The sequence below is a fragment of the Ovis aries genome, chromosome 8, assembly GCF_016772045.2.
Source record: "Ovis aries strain OAR_USU_Benz2616 breed Rambouillet chromosome 8, ARS-UI_Ramb_v3.0, whole genome shotgun sequence".
In the NCBI taxonomy this organism is placed as follows: domain Eukaryota; kingdom Metazoa; phylum Chordata; class Mammalia; order Artiodactyla; family Bovidae; genus Ovis; species Ovis aries.
The window spans coordinates 11,424,601-11,447,939 of NC_056061.1; the positions used below are offsets into that span (position 1 = coordinate 11,424,601).

The 23,339-nt window shown below is 43.2% G+C and overlaps 1 protein-coding gene across 1 annotated transcript in view; it reads right to left on the reverse strand.

The window, feature by feature from the left end:
• RSPO3 (R-spondin 3) overlaps positions 1-21,869 on the reverse strand; it is a 94,660-nt gene extending 72,791 nt beyond the window's left edge. Inside the window, exon 1 of the mRNA XM_004011136.5 lies at positions 21,246-21,869. Within this exon, the coding sequence (XP_004011185.1) occupies positions 21,246-21,342 (97 nt within the window). The 5' untranslated portion in view covers positions 21,343-21,869. The remainder of the gene's footprint in view (positions 1-21,245) is intronic.
• Positions 21,870-23,339: the final 1,470 nt, after the last annotated feature.

Sequence of the window (23,339 nt, forward strand, 5' to 3'; positions counted from 1 at the left end):
CATCCTCTGTCATCCCCTTCTCATCCTGCCCCCAATTCCTCCCAGCATCAGAGTCTTTTCCAATGAGTCAACTCTTCACATGAGGTGGCCAAAGTACTGGAGTTTCAGCTTTAGCATCATTCCTCTCAAGGAAATCCCAGGGTTGATCTCCTTCAGAATGGACTGGTTGGATCTCCTTGCAGTCCAAGGGACCCTCAAGAGTCTTCTCCAACACCACAGTTCAAAAGCATCAATTCTTCAGCGCTCAGCCTTCTTCACAGTCCAACTGTCACATCCATACATGACCACAGGAAAAACCATAGCCTTGACTAGATGGACCTTAGTTGGCAAAGTAATGTCTCTGCTTTTCAATATGCTATCTAGGTTGGTCATAATTTTCTTCCAAGGAGTAAGCGTCTTTTAATTTCATGGCTGCAATCACCATCTGCAGTGATTTTGGAGCCCCCAAAAATAAAGTCTGACACCGTTTCCACTGTTTCCCCATCTATTTCCCATGGCGTGATGGGACCGGATGCCATGATCTTCATTTTCTGAATTTTGAGCTTTAAGCCAACTTTTTGACTCTCCACTTTCACTTTCATCAAAAGTCTTTTTAGTTCCTCTTCACTTTCTGCCACAAGGGTGGTGTCATCTGCATATCTGAGGTTATTGATATTTCTCCTGGCAATCTTGATTCCAGCTTGTGTTTCTTCCAGTCCAGAGTTTCTCATGATGTACTCTGCATAGAAGTTAAATAAGCAGGATGACAATATATAGCCTTGATGTACTCCTTTTCCTGTTTGGAACCAGTCTGTTGTTCCATGTCCAGTTCTAACTGTTGCTTCCTGACCTGCATACAGATTTCTCAAGAGGCAGATCAGGTGGTCTGGTATTCCAATCTCTTTCAGAATTTTCCACGGTTTCTTGTGATCCACACAGTCAAAGGCTTTGGCATAGTCAATAAAGCAGAAATAGATGTTTTTCTGGAACTCTCTTGCTTTATCCATGATCCAGAGAATGTTGGCAATTTGATCTCTGGTTCCTCTGCCTTTTCTAAAACCAACTGAACATCAGGAAGTTCACGGTTCACTTATTGCTGAAGCCTGGCTTGGAGAATTTTGAGCATTACTTTAATATTGCCCAGAGTAGGAGCACAGACACTTGACTGTTATACCTCTGATATTCTATCTTCCTCACTGGATGAAAGAAATGTTCCTGTGGTCCATGACAAGTGATCACTCTCCATTGAGAGTATAGAGCCAAAATCTTTAGTAACAAAAAGAGATCCAAATTGGTTCATTTTCCATCATGCCCCCAATAAGCATGTTACTTTGGATACTGTATCATCAGAAAGCTCTCAGTCAATTTTAATCAGGAAGCTAATTTCAAGGTCCTAATTCATGATCTTATATATAACAAAAGTAAATTATTGTAGACAATGAAATAAAATAGGAAAGCATTTTATCTTTAATAATTTTATAAATTAATATATTACTATGAATCTTTATTTTTAGTTTCTTTTAGCTTATAAGGACTATTGAGGGAGTCATGGGTTTAGAATTTTATTCTTAGATTTAAAAGCATTTTTGTTCATTCTTTAAAATGGTCCCCCTTTGGGGATATCCTTTTCCCTCAGAATTGCCCCACATCCCCCCTTCCCGGATGAGCTCACGCTTGGGTATTACAATGGGAAACGACCTTAAAGAACCACCAATTCACCTTATCAATCAGTAAGAATAATCTCATCCATAACAAAGATTTCCCCTAATTTATATGCCTTTGTTGTCAGACTCAAAGAAAATTTTATTAATAGTAGTAATTTCACAGGAAGATAAAAGAGGATTCTGCCAATGCAGGAAAGGCTATAAACTTGCAGTAAAACAAAAGACATATTCCCCTGTAAGAAACCTGAAGCTGAGGTTTGCCACTTACCACCTTTATGATGTTTATACAAATCACTTAACATCTTTGAGAGTTATCTGTAAAGGACAGTAAAACCTGCTCTGCGTATTTCATAGGGTATTGAAAAAATCAAGACAAATATGAAAAAGTGCTTATAAGTTATACAAAATTATTAGGTTGGCCAAAAGTTCGTCTCGGTTTTTCCGTAAGATGTAAGATGTTCCATAACATCGTATGGAAAACCCTGAATGAAATTTTTGGCCAAGCTAATATATTGATATGTTATTGTTAATAATGGGCATGATGGTACTCTACCATCTCAGGGCCATATTTGAACTTACCATTCCCAGGAACAGAATAAGAATACATTTGACGAGAAAACTGACAACTTTATTTTATGGGAATATGTATAAATGAGTTATTTTTTTTAAAAATTGTGTCCTCTTGTGAGTCTTGTTACACTAGGGACTTTTTAAGGTTTAGATCTTGGAGTAAGAAAATGAAGAGATTGTGAAATAAATAGCCAGTGAACAGATGATTTTCTTTGAAATGACCATTAATTAAACAAATAGGAAATCAGATTGCTGGAAGATCCACAGAGCACTTCTCTGGAATATCAGTCCTTGGAACCATCTGCTGTGCGGTGTTTGGTGTTACAGAATGGCCACAGGAGTTGTTTCTACTCTTGGCTCCACTGCAAAGTGAGTTTGGTCAAGTAATTCACTTCTCTGGCCTTTCTTTTCCCTCTTAAGTTACATAAGGGAATTATGCCACAGACATAACTTCCCCAATCTTCCTAGCTCTTAAAGCATGTTGTACACCTAATCCGCATGGCTCTTTCTCTAGCATTCTCAGTTTCAGTAAATGGTTCCACCCACTGGCTAGAGGGAGCCGAGCGCCCTCCCCGTTCTCGTCTCAATCCCTTTGCTATGAGCAGAGCTCACACCTTCCCATTTCCTGCCACCACTTTTACTCCTGTTGAGCAGTGACAGAGGACTTTTCAGAAGAGCAGCTGTGATCTTATCAGGCCCCTGCTGTAACAACAGTTTAAAGGCTTCTATTCTACTTCCCAAGTAACCATTTCCGCCAGTTAGCCCAGTTTACTCTTTCAACCTCACCTGTCTAAGAAGGCGTTAGTAGTTCTGTCTCAGTAGCAGAAAGAGAATTTCCCTCACTTCAGCCTCTTCTGACCTTCTTGGTTAATGGACTTAATGAAAAGCAGAGTGTAATGGAGAAAACAGTGCTTCAGTTTAGAAGATCTGGGTACACACTTAGTTCTACCCTTGCTGACTATGTCATTTTGATCTGTTTCCTAATTAGTTTCAGCCTCAGTTCCTTCATTTCTAAAATAGTTAACTATATATTGATATTGCATAAGACTGGGGTGAAGGTTACATGAGAACACATATAAAATGCCTGAGGGTCACCTCTCTTTACTCAAAATCCTTCACAAGTTAGTAATAACACACAGAAAAGTGGGCCATGTGATTTTCGGGAATCTGAATTCTGGCAACTGATAGACTTAAAGCTATCAATTGATGTTAGGAAAGATCACTAACAGACTCACATAGAAATCCAAATAACTTGTTGACATGCATTTGCCACAATGGTGCCTTAAGTATTAATACAGCCAATTGTATGGTCCATGTAGTGGTCAAAGGTTACCATAAAAGGTTTGGAAAATGCCTCTGAGATATGAGCAAAAATGCACTATGTTTAAATACACAATATTTTAATGTTTGTTTGATAAAAGTGATTCCAGTTAATGAACTAGTGTGAAAGTTCAACTATAGAAATTGTTCAGTGCCAAAAAAAGAAATTCACTCAGCTAAACCACACTGCTCCATTACAAGCTTTACCTAACAATGCCAACCACTTTTATGGTTTGCATGGCAAACTTCCTATGATTGTCACAAAGGTCATGCTAAAGGATGACTCCTATTCATCGGTCATAAATTTTCAAACAAGAAAATACCAGGAGACTCAATAAATTCCAGTGTTTTCTGTTGATCTGTCTTCCACTTTCCTGTGTTTTTCCTTACAGTATGTCTACTATCCTTATTTTCCAGAGAAAAACCTGGATGCTCATTAGGCTTATTTGTAAACAATTTGATTTCCAGTTATATTTGTGCAAGCCTTAAAAAAGAAAAGTTATACAGCTTAGAGTGCTTAACAGTTCTCATTTACTATAAGCCAAATATTGTTTAATTCTGGCTTCATGTTTCTTTTTTCCTTAACCGCTGTGATATGCTACGAAGGCAGGTTTCACGTGTGGTTTGCTCACTTTTGTAACCTCAGCACATACTAAATGTTCAATAAATAACTGTTGAATGAGCAAACAAATAAATTTATGCTGTTTTAATACAGGCTAAGTTTAATTTCAACTTTTCCCCCAATAGAACTTCTTTTCCATTTGTTGGTTTTTAAAAATATGATCTAAACAACCCCATGAAGGTACTAAGAGAAACTTATGCTGCATTCAAGCCCTAACTCCATATTCTTGAAGTTTTGATGAATAGTTGTCAAGTTTAGAGAATGCTACAAAGAGAAAAGGGAAAGTTCTTTGATCTTACTGTCACAGGGACTTCAAGATCAGTCTCCTGCTTTCAAATAAAAGAAAGATTAAAAATCAGATTTTATAATGGCTGCAACTGAATCACAGACTAAATGATTTGTCTAAATTATACAGCAGAGTGTTAAGCAGAAGTCAATTCACCCACCCTCCACTGTGGCATTTCTCTAACCATAGTCCAGACTCACAAAGATCAAGATTCTAAAAAGCCAAGGAAAAAGATATTTTCCTTCAATGAAGTTTATCAAGTTTCCATTTCATCTTCCTTAAATCTCTTTTTATTTTCTTTGCTAAATCATCAACAAATACAGGATTCAAGTGGGATCCAACTGGAGACTCAGCATCAAATGGTTGTCATAATAAGTTAGACTCAAAACAAGGAGGAGTAAAATCTCACTGTAGATATTTTAATAATATTCTTTATAGAGCATTGCTTTTCTAAAATGATTTTCAGCAGAAAAAAAATCCTATGGAAAGTGAAGAAAAATCCTACTTCTATAAAGAAGAAAAGATTACATATACTAATAAGAAATCTTAGATTGTGACTTATCAGTATAGAAACTGAATTAAAATTCTTTGCTTTTTATGTTTTAATGTAGGCCTTAAATCATCAAGGGAAGGTGGCAACAACTGGTATAAAGGATGAATACCTTTTCTAATCAAGTATCGCAGTAATCATCAATATAGTGGAATTAATTTAAAATTCAGTCAGTGAAGCCTCCAATGCTTTCAGTTACTTAGCTGGGTAATCCCCTAGTATATAAAACACTTAAACATGCCATGCAAATAGGAAAGCACAGAAGTGGACTAGTGCTCTTCCACCCATTGAGGCTACGGTACCACCCTGTTTTAACAAGTGATATTTGATATAAGCATTAGACCCTAGCCATTATCCTTTTTAGTAGTTCTTGAATAATATAGAAATGAGAACTTACATCAGATAGGATCTCAGATGTATCACTTAATTTTGTTGGGAAAATGGAGAAATAGCTAAGAACTGTATTTGATCAAAAAATACAGGGTTGATCAAAAAATCTGTAATTGCCCCTCACTTTTTTATTAAAAACACCAGTGGCCAAGGTTTACTATTCTCAATTTAATCGAACTCATTTCCCCTACATTCTGTGTACATTAAAACATGTCATCTCTCTGGAGATAACTTCAAATAATATTTTGCAGCTCAGGTTACATACAGTTCAATCTAACTCTTGTCTTGATTTTTTTTTTCCCCTTCACCTTTTTCTCTAGTGTCCCATATTGGAATCTGTGCATCAGATAGCATAAGGCTTGTTGTTGCAAACATTAATAAGATCTATCATTTGGGAACACTTACTTACACTTTGTTTCATCTCTAATGGAAAGGATTTCTCTAAATATTTACACCAGAACAGTTGTCAGAATGAATCCTGCAAAATTGCTGGCATACTCCCAGGAGCAGGGAGCTGGTGTTAGGGGGAGGGGAGATTCCTGGTGCTTGGTTGTCTAATCCTAAGCAGTCCTAGATTTTCAGGAAGCTTCTTGCTGGAACATGAGGGGTTTGTATTAACAAAAAGGTACTTCAGTGTGTAGACCAATTCAAGTGAAGTATCTGAACAGCCACTTTCATTTATTGCTCTTGTAAAAATGGTTCTCCATTGGCTTTAGGTTTAAAGTAAAAGGGACGGTTTAGGTTTCAGAGACACAGCAAAAAAAAAAAAAAGTGTATGACGAAAGAATCTTATACAGGAAGTGTGAAGAAACATTGAAATCATTTTAGGCAATGGCCCTTAAGGTGCTTTAATATATAGAAATGTCTTGTTCCCTCCATGAATTGCTAGGCGAGAGAGTCAGCATGCAAGAGTTAGACAGGAGAGAAGTGAAACCTGCCAAGATAAATGTAGCAGTGTTTTATAAATTAACTCCGCTGTCTGTGTGTTTGTTTTTTCTTTGGAAGAGCCTAAAATTAAGGCTATTCGACTCATCTTAGTAATGGTTTAGAATTTAAGGAGTGGATGAGGAAGTAAGTTTGGGCTAGAAAGGGCAGAGAAAATATCCTGCACCGGAAAATCTCAGCAATTTTCACTTGAAATGTGTTCTTATCTGGTGAATGATGGTATTTCTGCCCCCAAAGTCTATGAATGAAGTAGTTTGGTTAAAAAATGATTCCACAAAGGTTTCTAGGTTTGTAAGCATGCCATTATAGTATGGGCAGTTTATTAAGTTCAAAGGCAAACAGTTGACAATGAATTCGAGAAAGTCAATGAGGTGTCCATGTGGGTACTGAAAAGAGCAGAAGCAGCCTGAGACGGTCTAGAGCTACTCTTGCTGGAAATCTCCCTTATTCTATTGGAAATTAAATGTTGAGGTATGGGCACATAATGCTCACAAGTCTGCAAACACATTCGAATTAGGGCCGGCTCCTAGAGGCTCCATGCTCGGGAGAACGGTGCATGCCATTGATTGTACTAGGGCCAAGAATGCATCGACATGATCCTGCAAGTCTAGCTGGCTTCCAAGGGAATCCCACTGATCTATGTTAAAAGCTTGGATTTACATCAAGCTCTGGACAGAACTGGAATGCTGGAGATGGATGTCTTAGAAATATGCTACAGGAGACACTGCCTATTTTAAATTACCTTAGTCTTTGTGGAGGGGGCTACAAGTTAACATCTTAATATTGCCATCAAATGAGTGTGAATTGAGACTGGAGGGGCTTAAGGACACTACCTTTGGGCTTTACTTCTTGTTACCTAATAGTAATGAGGGTCCTTTTAAACTGAGATCAACAAATAGGTCATACACTGGAAAATAAGACTGAAATCTGTAAGAGACAAATCTTCAGGGACTCAATGAAAAGTCAAACTGTTAGTTGCTTAGTTGTGTCCGACTCTTTGCGACCCCATGGACTGTAGCCCACCAGGCTCCTCTGTCCACAGGGTTCTCCAGGCAAGAATACTGGAGTAGGTGGCCATTCTCTTCTCCGGGGGGTCTTCTCAACCCAGGGACTGAACCCAAGTCTCCCACGTTGCAGGCAGATTCTTTACTGTCTGAGCCACCAGGGAAGCGGCTCAATATGTGGTCCTTTAGTTTGTGGCCAGGCAACATTCAGGTTCAGGTTCAGTTCAGTCGCTCAGTTGTGTCCAACTCTTTGGGACTCCATGGACTGGAGCACGCCAGGCCTCTCTGTCCATCATCAACTCCCAGAGTTTACTCAAACTCATGTCCATTGAGTCAGTAATGCCATCCAACCATCTCATCCTCTCTTGTCCCCTTCTCCTCCTGCCTTCAATCTTTCCCAGCATCAGGGTCTTTTCCAAGGAGTCAGCTCTTGCATCAGGTGGCCAAAGTATTGGAGTTTTAACTTCAACATCAGTCCTTCCAATGAACACTCAGGACTGATCTCCTTTAGGATGGACTGGTTGGATCTCCTTGCAGTCCAAGGGACTCTCAAGAGTCTCTCAAGACTCTCAAGAGTCAGGCAATATTAGTCTATATCTTTCGTATTTAATGGCAGAAACTACATGTCATCAAAAGGTATGATACAAGTAAGCACATTTTGCTGCTAAATTTCCAAAAGTTAAGATTCTTCCATTCTTAAATCAGCTCATGGTCAAATTTCAGACCAAAGCAAATAAAATACATGATTTCACTAAACTGCTATCATATTGATAGCAGATCATGATAACTCTTTGGCAAAGGGCATAAGGTTAGAGTTTATTTGCCCAGTGTTACCTGGAGATTGCCAGTTGCCACAGAAGGCTGGCAAGAATAACAATCTGACTTCCTGCCTTTCTGTGGATTTAAAAAAAGCAATATCACCCATCCACATGTTTAAACAAAGAGAGATTCAGGTCACAGGAGTCTAAGGTTTAAGATTACAGGAGTACTGAAATATACTGACGTCATTCTGAATCATAAAAGACTGTCAGACTTACCACATTTAGGACACTGATCAGTGGGGACTCTGTATCTTTGTTCAACTAAAGATCCACTTGAGGTGACAGAATAACCTTTCTGGGGATTTGAGGCAATGCCAATAGTTTCAAAGGTGAACTTTCACTGAGATGATTCAGGATAGATACATATGTGCTACTTGAATATTTTCCTATAGCAAGGTTTAACAATCTTCTCCCATGCTAAGTTGCTTCAGGCACGCCTGACTCTTTGTGACCCTGTGGACTCTAGCCCTCCAGGCGCCTTTGTTCATGGGGTTCTCCAGGCAGGAGTACTGGAGTGGGTTTCCATGCCCTCCTCCAGGGGATCTTCCCAACCCAGGGATCAAACCAACTTCTCTTACATCTTCTGCATTGACAGGAAGGTTCTTTACCACTAGAACTTCTACTTTCTAACATATTGAGAGCTTAAAATTAGAGCACCACTTAGCTCTTAATAATTTTGACTTAGCTATTGACAGTGCCACACCTCAAAATGGTATTGTTTTCAGTAAAAGAAATCCTAAGTTTGCTCTTGGTCTTTTCCTAGCTCTGGAGGTTTTAGAGCTCCTATCCTGTGTAATGTACTTCTATTTTCTTATTTCCAAATATTACTTCAGTAATGGTATATCTAAATTGACCTTAGGATGTTTACAAAGCTCCTTTCCCTTCCCTCCCCATCCTAATCGGACACCTCTTGTACAAAGACTCAGGCGGCATTCCTTGAGTTCTTTTTATCTACTCAGGAAGGGAGGAGGAGAGCTTGCAGTGGTGGCAGCTGGAGCTCTGTATGTGTGGTTTGCCCTCATGCAGGCAGAAGGTGGTTTATAAGATGACCGTGATTTGCACTGGGCACGTATACTGGCGGCATGTTTCCATCTCGTGCATGTGTAGCGTGAATAACCTATTGAGGAAAAAAATTGGTGGAAAAGCATTGTTTTCTGGTGGGCTTCCTGCTGCCTGTAACTCATGATTGCTCCCAATCCCCAGGGACAAGTAACTAGGTCTGACCACGGAGCAATGGCTCAAGCGTGCTGTGATGACCCTCTGCCCCCAAAGCCTGGCTTTCCTCAGTCTAATTGCTTTTGGCAATTGTGGTTATTGGGATTTGGCCTAGTGACTCCCTGGAACCCAAATTCTCCCAAGGAGCCCCCTTAACAAGCAGAATTAAGTCTGACAGGAAGCCCAGACTTCCACTTCACTTTTACATGGAGTTTTCCCTGGTTTATGGCAAGGTCTGAACATCGTTCGTGGGCTAGAAAAGAATAATAAACAAGATTTAATGAAGATAACCACTTGAAGAAGAGCACATTAGGGGGGAAGTAAGAACAGCAAATTCAAGAATAAACAACTTACTGCAAAACTTCACCCATTAAGATGGAGTTAAAACTGTGCTGTTTACAGTAGTTTCATTGATCACCAGTAGCAGTCAATCTAAAGTTAGTCAGGAATTGTAGAAATCATAAAAGAAAAAGATGTTTATTTCTTATTAGAGGCTATTTCCTAACCATTTCGCTTTTCCTGAAAACAAAGAGGACTCTAGGGCACAATCATCTGGTGATACATGAAAACAGTTGTTTATGATTCTGTAGCTCTGAAAAAACATCTTTGGCATGGCTGATGCCTCATCTTCCATCCTATTTACTGCCTCCCTCACCCCTGCTGTAGTTCACCAGCAAGCACCCTGACTCCTGAGTCCACTTCTCTCGGCAGCAAGGCTCCAGTCAGGGAAACCAACAGCAGTGTCTGTTACGCCCTCCATCATGCCCCACTGTGTGCACTCTGCTATCTCTCCTTTGACTCTCTGAACAAGACAATTCTAAATCACATGATCTTGGCTGCACCAGTCAGTGCCACAAGTTTAAACAGGACTCACCTGATTGACAATCTGGGGCTATCAGATAAACAAATGCTTTACATTTTAAAACTACTATCTGTTCCGTGACACAGATCTCATCTCTTAACATAATCCCTACAAGTCTATGTTGTTTGTCTAGCTCTCAAGAAACGGGCATTGTTTTCAAATTGTTGAGTTGTCAGTGTTATCCTCAGATGAAGGTTTCCATAGAACTTTTCAGTTTTGACTGCATCTTAGCATCACCAGGATTGCTTTCGAAAGTGCAGATGTCCAGGTCCCATCCCCAGAGATGGTTGTATCTGGTCTAGGGTGGAGCCTGACTTTTTTTTTTTAAAGATCCCCAGGTGATTCTAATTTGAAGTTAGGGTAGAAAATCACTGTACCAAGGCCCATAAAGCAAGAATTCAGGGTGGAGGTTACTGTTAATGCTCATGGTAAAAGGAATATAAATAAGAGATTTTATGAAGCACCATAAAGATAACTTTTCTGGATAACAAACACTAGCCAGTGAAATATCTATTGTGGTTATAAATTACATAGAACGATTTTGATATTTAACTGCAAAATTACAGACTTTGCCCACATTCTCATGCCTTAGTTAGTCTTCTCTTGAATTGCACACCATAGATGGGAAGAATAATCTTCAAGTACTTCATATAAACTGTGCTATTCTATTGCTTCTAAGCAACTTCCTATGTTTAAAAACTATCAGTAGGGCAGGTTTAAGAAAGGAGAGGAAAAACAACCAAGAAAGGAAAGAGATGCGGGAAAGAGTATTAGAATACCAGAAGTAACCTCTGGAGTAAAAGTCTGAAGAAGGCTTGTGGTTTGTTAAATGAGGAGGAAGAGATACTAAGCAATGAGAGTAAGGGAAAGAAAAAAAGTAGGGTAGGGTTTGAGAGCCCCCGTCCCATCCCCTGCCATGATTGCTTCAAGTACTCCAATCCCAACAGCTGAAGTGACATGAAAAAATCAAGGAAGGCCATGAGTTTTGAAGTCAGTCCTGGGCTGGAATCCCAGGTACCACATCTTACTCAAGTGACCTCAGGCAACTGATATGAGACTATTGGCACCTGACTTACAGGTTAAGTGTGAGCACTCAGTGAGATAATATTTCCAAAAACATCAAGGACAGAGTCTGGCACCCACACGTGGTTAAAACACAGCACCTATTAAAATCATCATCATCACATTACTCACTTTAATAAATAAATACAAATGCACGTTCAGACAGAATGCATGTGAATATAACAGTGGTTCTGAGGACTATAAAACCATAGCTGCCACAAGGTATCTATACACACTTTGTCATAACATTTCACCTCTTCTTATCTAAATGTGACTGACTCTGCCTCTTCTTACAGGACAGCCTTTGACGAGATGACCGTGTTCACATAAGTGCAGTCCCATTGTATGAGGGCACATAACAATGGGAAAATAGCTGCTCTTTTCCTTACCAGCTAATCAAGCATATGTTAAGAAAAGGGTGTTCTAAAATAAGCATTTCACAAATTATGTGATTTTATATTGTGTGGTGGTGGCTTGTATTATGTGGTTATAAAATGGGGGCTGCTTTACCACTTACTCTCAGGAATGTGCTTTGTATTGGGGTATAATTATAAATGTGCTTACCAGCTAGTTTTCTAAGGGCAATTTTTGGGAGTGAATAGGGTGCATTGAATTATTGTATATTCATTTTAGAAAGAAGTTTTAAGGTAACTAAATCTCAATCTCATGCCCCTGTCAGTTACTCAGAAGAACAGGCATGCTAGAAAATATATCCTGCTTCCTGATACAGAAGACCCAACTTGACTAGGAGAAGCAAGCAAAGGCATGGGACCTGGTTGTTACTGAGTAGTAGTGTTAGTCACTCAATCATGTCCAACTCTGCGACCCCGTGGACTGTAGCCAACCAAGCTCCTCTGTCCTTGGGATTCTCCAGGCAAGAACACTGGAGTGGGTTGCCATTCCTTTCTCTAGGGGATCTTCCCAATCCAAGGATCGAATCCAGGTCTCCTGCATTGCAGGCAGATTCTTCACCGTCTGAGCCACCAGAGAAGCCCTAACTGGTTGTTACTGAGGCTAGACAATTACTCGGTGGGCATGTTGCAGAAGCAGTTCATGTGCTACATAGATGGACTGAATTTCTTCAAGTTTCAATCCATTCTGAGAATTTGTGTTTATTTTATCTTTAAACTTTTTATTGGGATATAATCGATTAACACTGCTGTGACAGTTTCAGGTGAACAGTGAAGGAATTCAGCCATACATATACATGTATCCATTTTCCCCCAGACTCCCCTCCCATCTAGGCTGCCACGTAACATTGAGCAGAATTCCATGTGCTATACAGTAGGTCCTTGTTGGTTACCCATCTTAAATAGAGCAGTGTGTACATGACCATCCCAAAGTCCCTAACTATCCTTCCCTCCCTTCTTCCCCACTGGAAAATTTCTTATTTTAAGAGAGTGTACTTTGAAAAATCTGCTTGAAAGTAGAATACTATGAGTAGATGCTAGATCCAAGTGGAACGATATAAAAAAATCTCTTTTACTCTTTAAGGAAACATCTTCCCTTACTATAAACTTTTTTAGGTCCCCTAAGATCTGTGGCAAACTAATACAGTGCCACAGTTGATGAGACTTTCAAGTATGATTTTCAGTTAGAAGTCTTGGCAATGTAAAATTAAAGCTCCTGATACCAGCGACCGCTCTCTTATGTGCACAAAAAGGGCACATATGTTGAGAATGATATATTAGGCCCCTTAAAACAGATGAACTGAAGTGAGTGAAAGTGGCTCAGTCGTGTCTGACTCTTTGCAACCCCATGGACTATACAGTCCATGGAATTCTCCAGGCCAGAATACTGAAGTGGGTAGCGTTCCCTTATCCAGGGGATATTCCCAACCCATGAATAAAACCCAGGTCTCCCGCATTGCAGGCAGATTCCTTACCAGCTGAGCCACGAGGGAAGCCCAGATGAAGTGCCTTGCTTTTCACCAGATCTGAGCCCTTTTACTCCAAAGTGTGGTGACAAACAAGGCTCTCTTCCTCTTCTCCCTTCATACGCACTCTGCTCAGTCACTGTCATAACACAGGGTCTTATCACTTAAACCTGGGCCACTGTAATTGCCACTTCCACCCCCAGCACAGGCCACTTCTAAAAGCCTGACATGTAAGGGAGTTCTGAAGCATCTCTCTGGTTGGGATTCCAAACCAGTTTCCTGTGACTCTTATGTCTAAGGACAAAATGAACTTGCTGAAGATGGAGTGTGTGGACTGACGCTACGGTTATAGTCTTCTGGCACTAGAAATTGTGATGGGGTGGGGGATGTGTGGGATACCATAATTAATTCAGTCTCTATGTTGATAAGTTACTTATTAATCTTTATATGATGAATTTACAAAATCACTGCAGATGGTGACTGCAGCCATGAAATTAAAAGACACTTACTCCTTGGAAGAAAAGTTATGACCAACCTAGATAGTATATTGAAAAGCAGAGATATTACTTTGCCAACAGAGGTCCATCTAGTCAAGGATGGACAACCTAACTGGTTGTTACTGAAGCCAGACAATTACTCGGTGGGCATGTTGCAGAAGCAGTTCATGTGCTACATAGATGGGCTTTTCCAGTGGCCATGTCGTGGATGTGAGAGTTGGACTGTGAAGAAAGCTGAGTGCCGAAGAATTGATGCTTTTGAACTGCGGTGTTGGAGAAGACTCTTGAGAGTCCCTTGGACTGCAAGGAGATCCAACCAGTCCATTCTGAAGGAGATCAACCCTGGGATTTCTTTGGAAGGAATGATGCTAACGCTGAAACTCCAGTACTTTGGCCACCTCATGCGAAGAGTTGACTCATTGGAAAAGACTCTGATGCTGGGAGGGATTGCGGGCAGGAGGAGAAGGGGACGACAGAGGATGAGATGGCTGGATGGCATCACTGACTCGATGGACGTGAGTCTCAATGAACTCCGGGAGTTGGTGATGGACAGGGAGGCCTGGGGTGCTGCGATTCATGGGGTCGCAAAGAGTTGGACACGACTGAGCGACTGAACTGAACTGAACTGAACTGAAATGAATACTTCTTATATTCATTTATATTCGTCATCTACTAAACTTAGTTAAATAAGATAGCTAAGTTTAGAAGAAATAACTCCCCACTTCTGCTCATGCTTCATGCTCTTATACCAAAAGATTAAAGGTTGAAGAGACTATAAGAATCATTTAGCTCTAAATTTTTAACCAACCCTCTCACTTCACAGATGAGGAGCTGAAGCTTTGTGTGGTATAAGGGCTTGCCTGGGATATTCAGATATTACAAGCAGCGCTGGACCTAGGACCCAGGTCTTCTACTTCTCAGTCTTATTCTCCTTCAGTGATATCTTAGGTCTCCGTCTCTACCATGGATTTATGTATGTTTGCTGTTATCCATCAAATTATTCAGGTCAGAAGGAAGCCTAATAAAGTAGTAATTTGAAGACTGGGTTGGATACTTGCATAAGGCATAAAGCATAAAGAGAGTTAAAGGCCATTAAATATGTATTTAGTTGGGCAATCATATCCTTTAGTACCATTAAATTTTCTTTAAAAACTTTCAGAAGAATTTTAGTGACAGCAGATGGTAACTAGCTCCCTTGCCAAGATTACAAATAAGGCAGAAACATTCTTATCAGATAAGAGGCACCTGCAAACATGTCTTTTTTAAAATGAGTTTTTGAAATTATTCAAACTTTTTATGGTTTGAATAATTGTGAATAGTGAGGAAGTGGGAAGAGAAGTTAGGTAAAAAGAATTCAGGCCTTTTGCTTAAAAGTTTCATGTTGTTGAAATACCCTCAGAGCAGAAAGCGGGATTTCTTAATACTCAGTGGCATCGTCAGCACCCCTACCATCCTTGAGAATGGAACATTCCATTCTTTTCAGCAGTGTTGGATAACTACTTTAATCAGAATACTAGTAATAACCCTGAATGGAAAGATCGATGGACAGAACTAAACAAATAGAAAAAATGGACAGCATCTTTTACAGCTATGTATTTTATACTTTATATGTTTCTCTGCTATATGTTTGCTAAGATATAGCTACAAAGCATTTCAAACTTACTAGGTTGGCCAACATACGGTAAATTTAAGATAAATCCAATCATTTTAAACCTGAAGAAAAAATTCACAATTAAGAAAGCAACCCACATCTTTCCTCAAAATCAAAAGCAAGGCAAAAACAAAAAATCTATATAATTTATGATGCAATGCTTTTACAAATGATCATTCTCAAAAAAATGCCAGTGTACAATGCACTGTTCAGAGAAGAAAAAGTCCTAACCAAGTAAAACATATAATTTCAACACACTGTCTTACATGATCCTTACCATGCTCTCAAAACTGAATGATGTTTTCCTAATGGTAACCAAAGTTGATTCTTACATTTCATGAAACATAATACCCACTCTGATGGCATTTCAAGAATTCACTACTTGGAAAAAAATGTTTTGGGGGCTGGGGAAAGTGAATAGTAAGGAAGTGGGAAGAGAGGTTAGGACAATGTCCAAAATGAAACATTTGGATAGAGATAAAGCAGGGGGAAGATGATTTAGAAAACTGTTGTATGTGGAATAGTTTTATTTTTTGACAGTTTATTCTTGTAATTGCAGAGGGGTCATGTCATCTTACCTCTACATAGGGATCTTACAGCATACAGTATTCTATCAATAATACATACAATTTAAAAGAATGATTGCATTTTTTTAAAAGAAAAGATTAACCATTTAACTAGAAATATTTGAAATAGTAGCAACCTGGAGATCTCTGTTCAGATTGAAATAGCCTCAAGTGATCAGATGATTAATAAACTTGTTTTGCAGTAGTGTGGTGAGAGTTTCTCCATAATTTGAAAATCAAAATTAACTACATATTGTAATTCCCCATTCATCACTTTCTGGGGACCTAACTTGTAAAATATTAAATTCCAGGAAATATTTAATGGAGAAACGATTGAACAAAACTTATTTACTTACAAGCTAAAAGGCCGTTCATATTTCATGCTTAAAAAATACTGAAGTAATGACATTGATCAATTTTATGCCTATTATATTGTCAATGACTTTACATAGAATAACTTGGGACTAAAAAGACAATATTTAAAAACTATCATACTTAATACTCTTAGTAAAATCATTCTATTGAAGTGATCAAGGATTAAAATAGTACGACAAAGAGATATTTTAAGAAACAATTTTGATAGTGTAATAATGATTAAATTAGAATTCACAAAAATAGATCTTTGCTTATATTTAGATGTTGCCATCACTGCTTACTTAAGAATTTGGGGCTTTGATTTATGAAGATATCATATGATATGTTGCAGAATATATTTTCTCTAGCAAATTTTACTCATCTCTCCATCCATTAAACAGTGTTTCTCTCAAAAACAAGGTAGACTGGTAACAAAAGTGGACAAGTGAAAAAATGCACTGTAGTCAACTTCCAAACCAGACACTTTCATCCAAAATTAATATCACAAAAAGTATAGTAGAATGAACAATTTTTCTGTCTTACAGCTAACCTGTTATTTCCCCAGTGAGTTATATAATCATCAAGAGTGTATCATAATTTCAGAGAATGGCTCAACAACCAAGATATCATGAGCAATGGCCACTGTATTCATCATTTTTCAGCTTGTCACCATTAAAATAATTTTTCTTGTGTTCTTACTCCTTTATTTCAAACATCTTTATGAAATATTAAAAAAAATTTTATAGATTGTGCAATGGGAGCTTGGTAATTATTATGCATACAATGGCTTGTCAAAATCTGGATCTATCTGGAATCTAAGCAATTAAAAATGAATTAATAGATGGCATCAAATAAAAAGGATACCATAATGGCATCTGTTGTTTCTCACAATAGTATTCTGGCATAATATGAACCTACAATGTCTTCCTAATAACCAAATAATATATTATACTTAGCAAACTATCAGGTAAGTTTAACTCTTTGACACCAATCATTAATGTATAATATATAGAAAGAACAGTTCAAAAACGTCCAGTCAACCATAAGAGCTTATTCTCCAAACACAGGATAAATGATGGTTTGGAGATAATCAGATTTATTATCTAATACTCCTGACATCTACTCTCAGACATGGATTAGCATATAGCATAATAGCAGGAGACAAGTTCCATTCAGTATCTTACAGCTTTGTATAGATTACTTAGCCTCTGTTTCTTGGGTTCTTTCCCTGTAAAATGGGTATATGAATACCGGCCTCTATACCTCAAGTGGCTATATAGGGTCCCTAGCAAGTAACTCAAGTTAAAAGTGTGGCGCAATTGTAAGATACTGTGGTTTTTATGGCTAACACAACCTTTACTTTTGTTAGCAGATAATCTAGAATTCAGAAGCTAACTCTATCAAGTAGCAAAGGCTGAGTGGGAAATGATTTTAAAACTGGATTGAGGATTCTTTATGTAACATCCTCTGAAAACATTTCTGGTTGAGGACTGTTGAATGAGGATTGCATTCCATGTTTATCTTAAGTAAATTCAACTTAGCCAACTCTAGGAGCTGTATATGAATCCAAGTAGATAATAAAGTTAATGGGTATTTTTTCATCCATAACGCCCTGGTGGTGGTGGTTCAGTTGCTAAGTTGTGTCTGATTCTTGTCATGTTATGGACTGTAGCCCACCGGGCTCCTCTGTCTATGGGATTTTTCAGGCAAGAATACTGTAGTGGGTTGCCATTTCCTTCTTCAGGGGACCTTCCTGACCCCTGCTGGAACCCACACCTCCTGCATTGCAGGCAGATCCTTATCCATAACGCAATAAGTATTTTTTAAAGTATCAAACTCCTGTTTAAAATGTTTCTTTTATAAAAGGAAACAAGAAACTAGTTTACAACAAAGTAGAGATAAACGGTATACCAGCTGCCTGAGGGAAACCGGGATTACTGATATAGCTGCTTTGCTGGTGGCTCAGAGGTTAAAGCATCTGCCTCCAATGCGGGAGACCTGGGTTCGATCCTTGGGTCGGGAAGATCCCCTGGAGAAGGAAATGGCAACCCACTCCAGTATTCTTGCCTGCAGAATCCCCTGGACGGAGGAGCCTGGTAGGCTACAGTCCACGGGGTCGCTGAGCGACTTTACCTTCACCTTTATCTCCATTATCTGAGGATTAGTCATGGCTCCTTACATTTGATAATATTTAACACTGCAAATGATTTTTTTTTTTTTGCAGAAAACTTTTCCACCAAAACATTCAAGAGACCGCTTTAAAATTTTTGAAAAATAGTTCTTGCACCTCAATTTTCTATCATTGGTTAAGATTTTAAAGTTTAGGATAGTGAAGCTATTTAACTCTAAGGACAAAATGGATACCCTTAAATACTTTAATTGTCTCTTGAAGAATAAAGAGGAAAGACTATTTCTTTCTAGAATACCTTTACTACCTTATTTTTCATTTAAACAACTTTTTCCCAGTCTCTACTTGAGAAAACTTTTTTCCCCCAGAGATTTTCCAAACAATGAGTATGTGAACATGCAATCTGACCTTGAATTTCTGGATTTTTTTTTTAAAACAAATCTCTCTCTTTACCCTCTTACCCTTTCCCCATTCTCAAAATAACCGAACAAGCCCCATGCTACACCTGCCAAGAGAATCTGTCTCCTCAGAGAACGCAAGGGGTCGCCCCTCTCCCATAATTGCACCAGCAAACCCCAGTAGCAAAGGCAAGACTCAAGCGTGAAGGAGCAAGGAGCATCCCCTGCTAGGGGAATTCTCTCCCGGCCCCACACCCACAGCACAATCGGAATTTCAACACAGTTCCACCCACTTCGTCTCTCATCCGCGCTGCACAACAAGAGGGCGCCTTTGACTTGGCCTCGAGACGATGAAGGCAGATCAAAAGGCAGCTCGTCTTTAGACTCTGTAAACCCTCTCCAGTTCAAGCCCAGAGGTGCATCATCCCCCTCTGCTCTCAGAAGACTTGGGGCAGCACCACTGGGCAGCTTCCTGCACCGCTATCCTCGCTGGGGAAGTGAGAACCAATGGGTGGTCAGCTTTCTTGCCGGTGCCTTTCATCGCAAACAGCCCTCCCCCGCCCCCACCCCGGAATCGGAGACAACTCTGACACGCAAGACCCTGTCCCTCCCTTGCACTTGTGGGGTTCCTGGCCCTGGGATCCTCGGTAGGGTAAAAGAGGGTGTGAGCCATGGACGCCGGGTGGGGTACTGGCTGGAAGATGGGAGGGGAAGGCAGGAGGCTGCACTTGCGCCTAGCATCTCTCTTTCTCGCCATCGACCTGCGGGAGAGACTCAGTGCCCTCGAGCCGGACTCTGCAAGAAGGGGACCTGGGGACTGCCAGGAACTAGGGCAAGGCTCGAGTCCCAAGCCATTTGTTTCGTGAGGCAGCCGCAAGGCTCGAGTGGAAGGGTAGGTGGAAGAATTTTGAAGACTACAACCATTCAGAGGCCAAGAAAAATAAATCGGATGCCCTGACATGTTTAGATTAGGCCCTCCTGCCCCTTGCTACGCCATCCTAGAGGCAGTGAGGCTGGGCAGGAGCCCCTGGAGCTTTGGCTCAGCTATGTTTTTTAAAGACAATTTTCAGGTGAATCAGACCTTGTCTGCTTTAGGCAAGCGGCACAAAGGGGGCTTTCAGGGGACCCTCACATCCAGGGACAGGGCACAAGTAGCGGCGGAGAAGCGATTACTAAATCTCCATCTCGCACAAGCCCATGCTGTGTCTTCTGCGCTGTTACCCACGCTTACCTCGAGGGGCTTCGCGGGCCAGCGCTGGGAGCTGGCTCTGCGCACCGGAGCAGGCGCCGCCAAGCGTCATTGACTCCCGGGAGGCGGAGGTCTGAGTTGGTCAAGGCAATAGCCTCGTTCTCTGCGCCCCGGGAAGCTTTCTCCCTCCGGGTCCCCGCCAGCGCTCTCTACACTGGAGCTCGGGTCGCTCCGGCTCTATCTGCGAAGAAGGGACTCCCCACTTCTGCACAGAAGCCAGAGCGCCCAGCGCGCCAGGCTTCCCGAGAGCAAGAAGTGCCTTTCTCGGGTTTGTCTCATCTATGGAAGACTCCACCTTGAAACAGACCAAGCCGCGATGGAGGTGCCCTTAGGGATACCCGTTTCATCCTCCAGCTATGGCACAGTCCTAGGAAGGCTACACCAGCCAACCTTTCCGAGTAACTGGACTCAGGATAAGGGGAAGCGAGGAGGCGAGCCAGAGCCTTTAGGGGAACCCCATCCTCGGCATGTGTCTGGCCCCCGGGAACCCACTTGAAAGGGCCTGAGACGGTGAAAGCCCTCCCGGGTGACAGGCAAGAGTGTCACTGGAAAGCTGGCACCCTTGGCTCCCAGTGGCTGGCTCCGCATCTCTCGCGATCCCCCGAGGCGTACGCCGAGCGGCTCCGCCAGCGCGCAGGCAAGCGAACCCAGAGCGCCCGGCGCGCCCTACAGTTCCACTCGCGCGTGGTTGAGGGTAGCGGCAGCGCAGGCGCTGGCTCTTGGTTTCCCGAGGGGCGGGAGAGCTCTTCGCGACCCCTGCGCCGAGGGAGGACCCCGCGAGGTCTCCCCACGCGAGGCGGCGACGCAAGGTGAGCGGGCGCCGCGGCCGCGCCTCCCCCGGCGGGCACTCGGTGGGTCAGGGGCATCCCGCCAGCCGGGCGTCCGCGACGCCTGGGGGCTGGAGGCTCCTGTCCCAGTCTTGGGAGGAAAGCACACGTCCCCTGAGCTGGTCTTAACGAAGGAGCGAACTTTTCCGCTAACCTGCGGTTATGCGGGCGCCGGAAGCACAGGAGCGCCGGGTCCGCCGGACTATGGCACCCAGGAAGATGCGGGGCAAGAGAGGAGCGGCCGAAAGGAAGGCGTGAACCACCGGACCCTAAACTGTTACCTCCTCTCCAGGCGTGGGGTGTGGGTGGGAGGACTGCCGCCGCCGTGAGCCAACTCAAGTCAAGGAAAAGCGACCCGACAGGTGAACGCGGCGGGAGGGAGCAAATGCGTAAAAAAGCCTGCACTTACTTCTTCGCTGGCGCCTTCCCCGGGAGGCGTTTTGGCTGCCGATGTATTCCATAAAGTTCAAAATGATAAAAAACCAAGAAATCAGTCGCAAGTGCATAGTAACCCAATAATGTTTCCCTTTCTTTGCTCCTTTTTTTTTTCCTTTTGATTGTTAATTAAGATTGACTGTTTCAGAAATACACGTAGGTGTTAGGCGTATGGAGAGAGCAAGCGCTAACCCCAGCTGCGGACAACTTCTCCACTCAGATCCGACAGGCGAGCCGGGATGGCAAACGCAGTGGGGTCGGGTGGTCAGGGAAACCAACTATTGTACTTTCAAACTGTCCGAGCCCTGAGCTGCGGGGGCTCCCGTGCGGTGGCTGTCAATGCCGCGAGTGAGGGTTCCAGAAGCAGCGAGCGGCCTCGCCAGGGTGGCCGCAGGTAGCATGGTGCGCCGCGGCTGCGCGGGATCCGGGCGGGCGGTGGCGACGGTGGCGGCCCCTCGGGCTTTAGAGGTGGCGGAGGCAGCGGCGGGGGTCCCGGGAGCGGAGGGGAGCGGGCGCCGTGGGCACCGCGGCCATGGCCAAGGGCCGGCGGAGAGACCCCGAGCTGCTTCTGCCGTTCGCAAGCAGGAGCGGCTCCACTGGTGGAGGGAGGGAAGGAGGGAGGCCGCGAGGGAGGGACAGGGCGAGGGAGGGGGAGGGGGGCGGCTGCGGGGGGCGGGGGGAGCCTGGGGGCGGGGAAGGAAACTGCTGGAGCAACAACCCCGAGCGACCTCAATAACTTTCAATTTCAAGAGTGAAAGAGGGAGCTGGAAAAGTACAGGCGTCGCGATTTGGCAGAGGCACGGGAAGAGGCGCCTAAGGGGTCCCGGGTCTGCGGCGGAGCATCTCTGGACGCGGCGAGGAAGGCGGGAGAACGGGAGCCCGGGGCGGGGGGGAGCCGAGGAGGCACTGCGGGCGCAGAGGGACCCCTCCGAAGGGCGGCTCTCTCGGGGAGAGGTGGGCGCGCTCCGGCTGCGAGTGTGGAGGTGGAAGGTCCGGCGGCCGCGAGACCACCCCGCCCCTCGTCCCCCCTCCCCGCCCCCCGGGGCCGACTCCCGCGCTGGGCGGGTCTCCGCCGCCAGGGGCCAGGCGCGCTCCGCTCCTCCCGGGGGCCGAGCGTCCCGGCTCCCTCGCGCCTCGGCTCCCGGAGCCCGCGCGCAAGCCCGGCCCCGCGGCAGCTCGCTCCTCGCCCTCCGGGGCCGATCGCTGGAGGGTTTCAGGCTACGGACGCTTTCCCCGTCTTCTCGAGCCCCTCCTCTTGTTTCTCTCCTTTCCTTTCTTTCTTTTCAATAAAAGTCGCTGCAGTTGGTCCGGCGCAGGGCGGGTGGTCCGGAGGAATTTCGGTGGACACTCGCGGTCACCCTGACCGCCCGTTACCTGCCCGACGCGGGTCGGACTCAGAGGTGTGTGCTCTCACACACCGTTTGGAAGTTCAACTGTGCTGCGACTTTCTCCCAAAGGGAGTCTTTGCCGGGGCTCTGGAAGATTCCTCCTCCCCTCGGGCAGTTCCCTCGGCAGTCAGCTCGCCCTCGCTCTGCGCCGTTCTCTCTCTCACTCAGTCTTCTCGAGAAGATCTCGTGTGCAATTTGGTTTCTCATCTGGGGGACTGGGAATGATCTTGGGAAAGATTTTCCCAGCTTGGGCAGGGGGAGGAGGAGAAGGTCCGCTATTCCCGTTCCCAGGGCAAGCAGGGGTCCTTGGCAGCGGAAAATAAGGTTCGTTGTTCTCCGGCGCCTTCGCCCCCCTCCCACGCCCCACCTCCATCCGAGGTGGGAAAGTTGAGGGCTGGCCCTACAGAGCAGGGTACACTCAGGCTCTTATTAATCCGTGGTAGCTTCCCATCTCTTTTCTCCAGTACCGCAAGTCGGAAGAGCTTCCAGTACTTACTGAAGAAACTGAAAGTCACAAGCCCCCAAAGTGATTTTAATGTAAATGTGTCCTCTGTGCTGTATTACTCAGACTGTCTCCAGGGTTCTGCTCTACGGCCTTACAACTTCACACAGCCCCAGGCTTCTTAGAGGTGGCTTTGAAAAAGTCCCTGATTCATGGACAGCTTGCTAATGCTTATGCT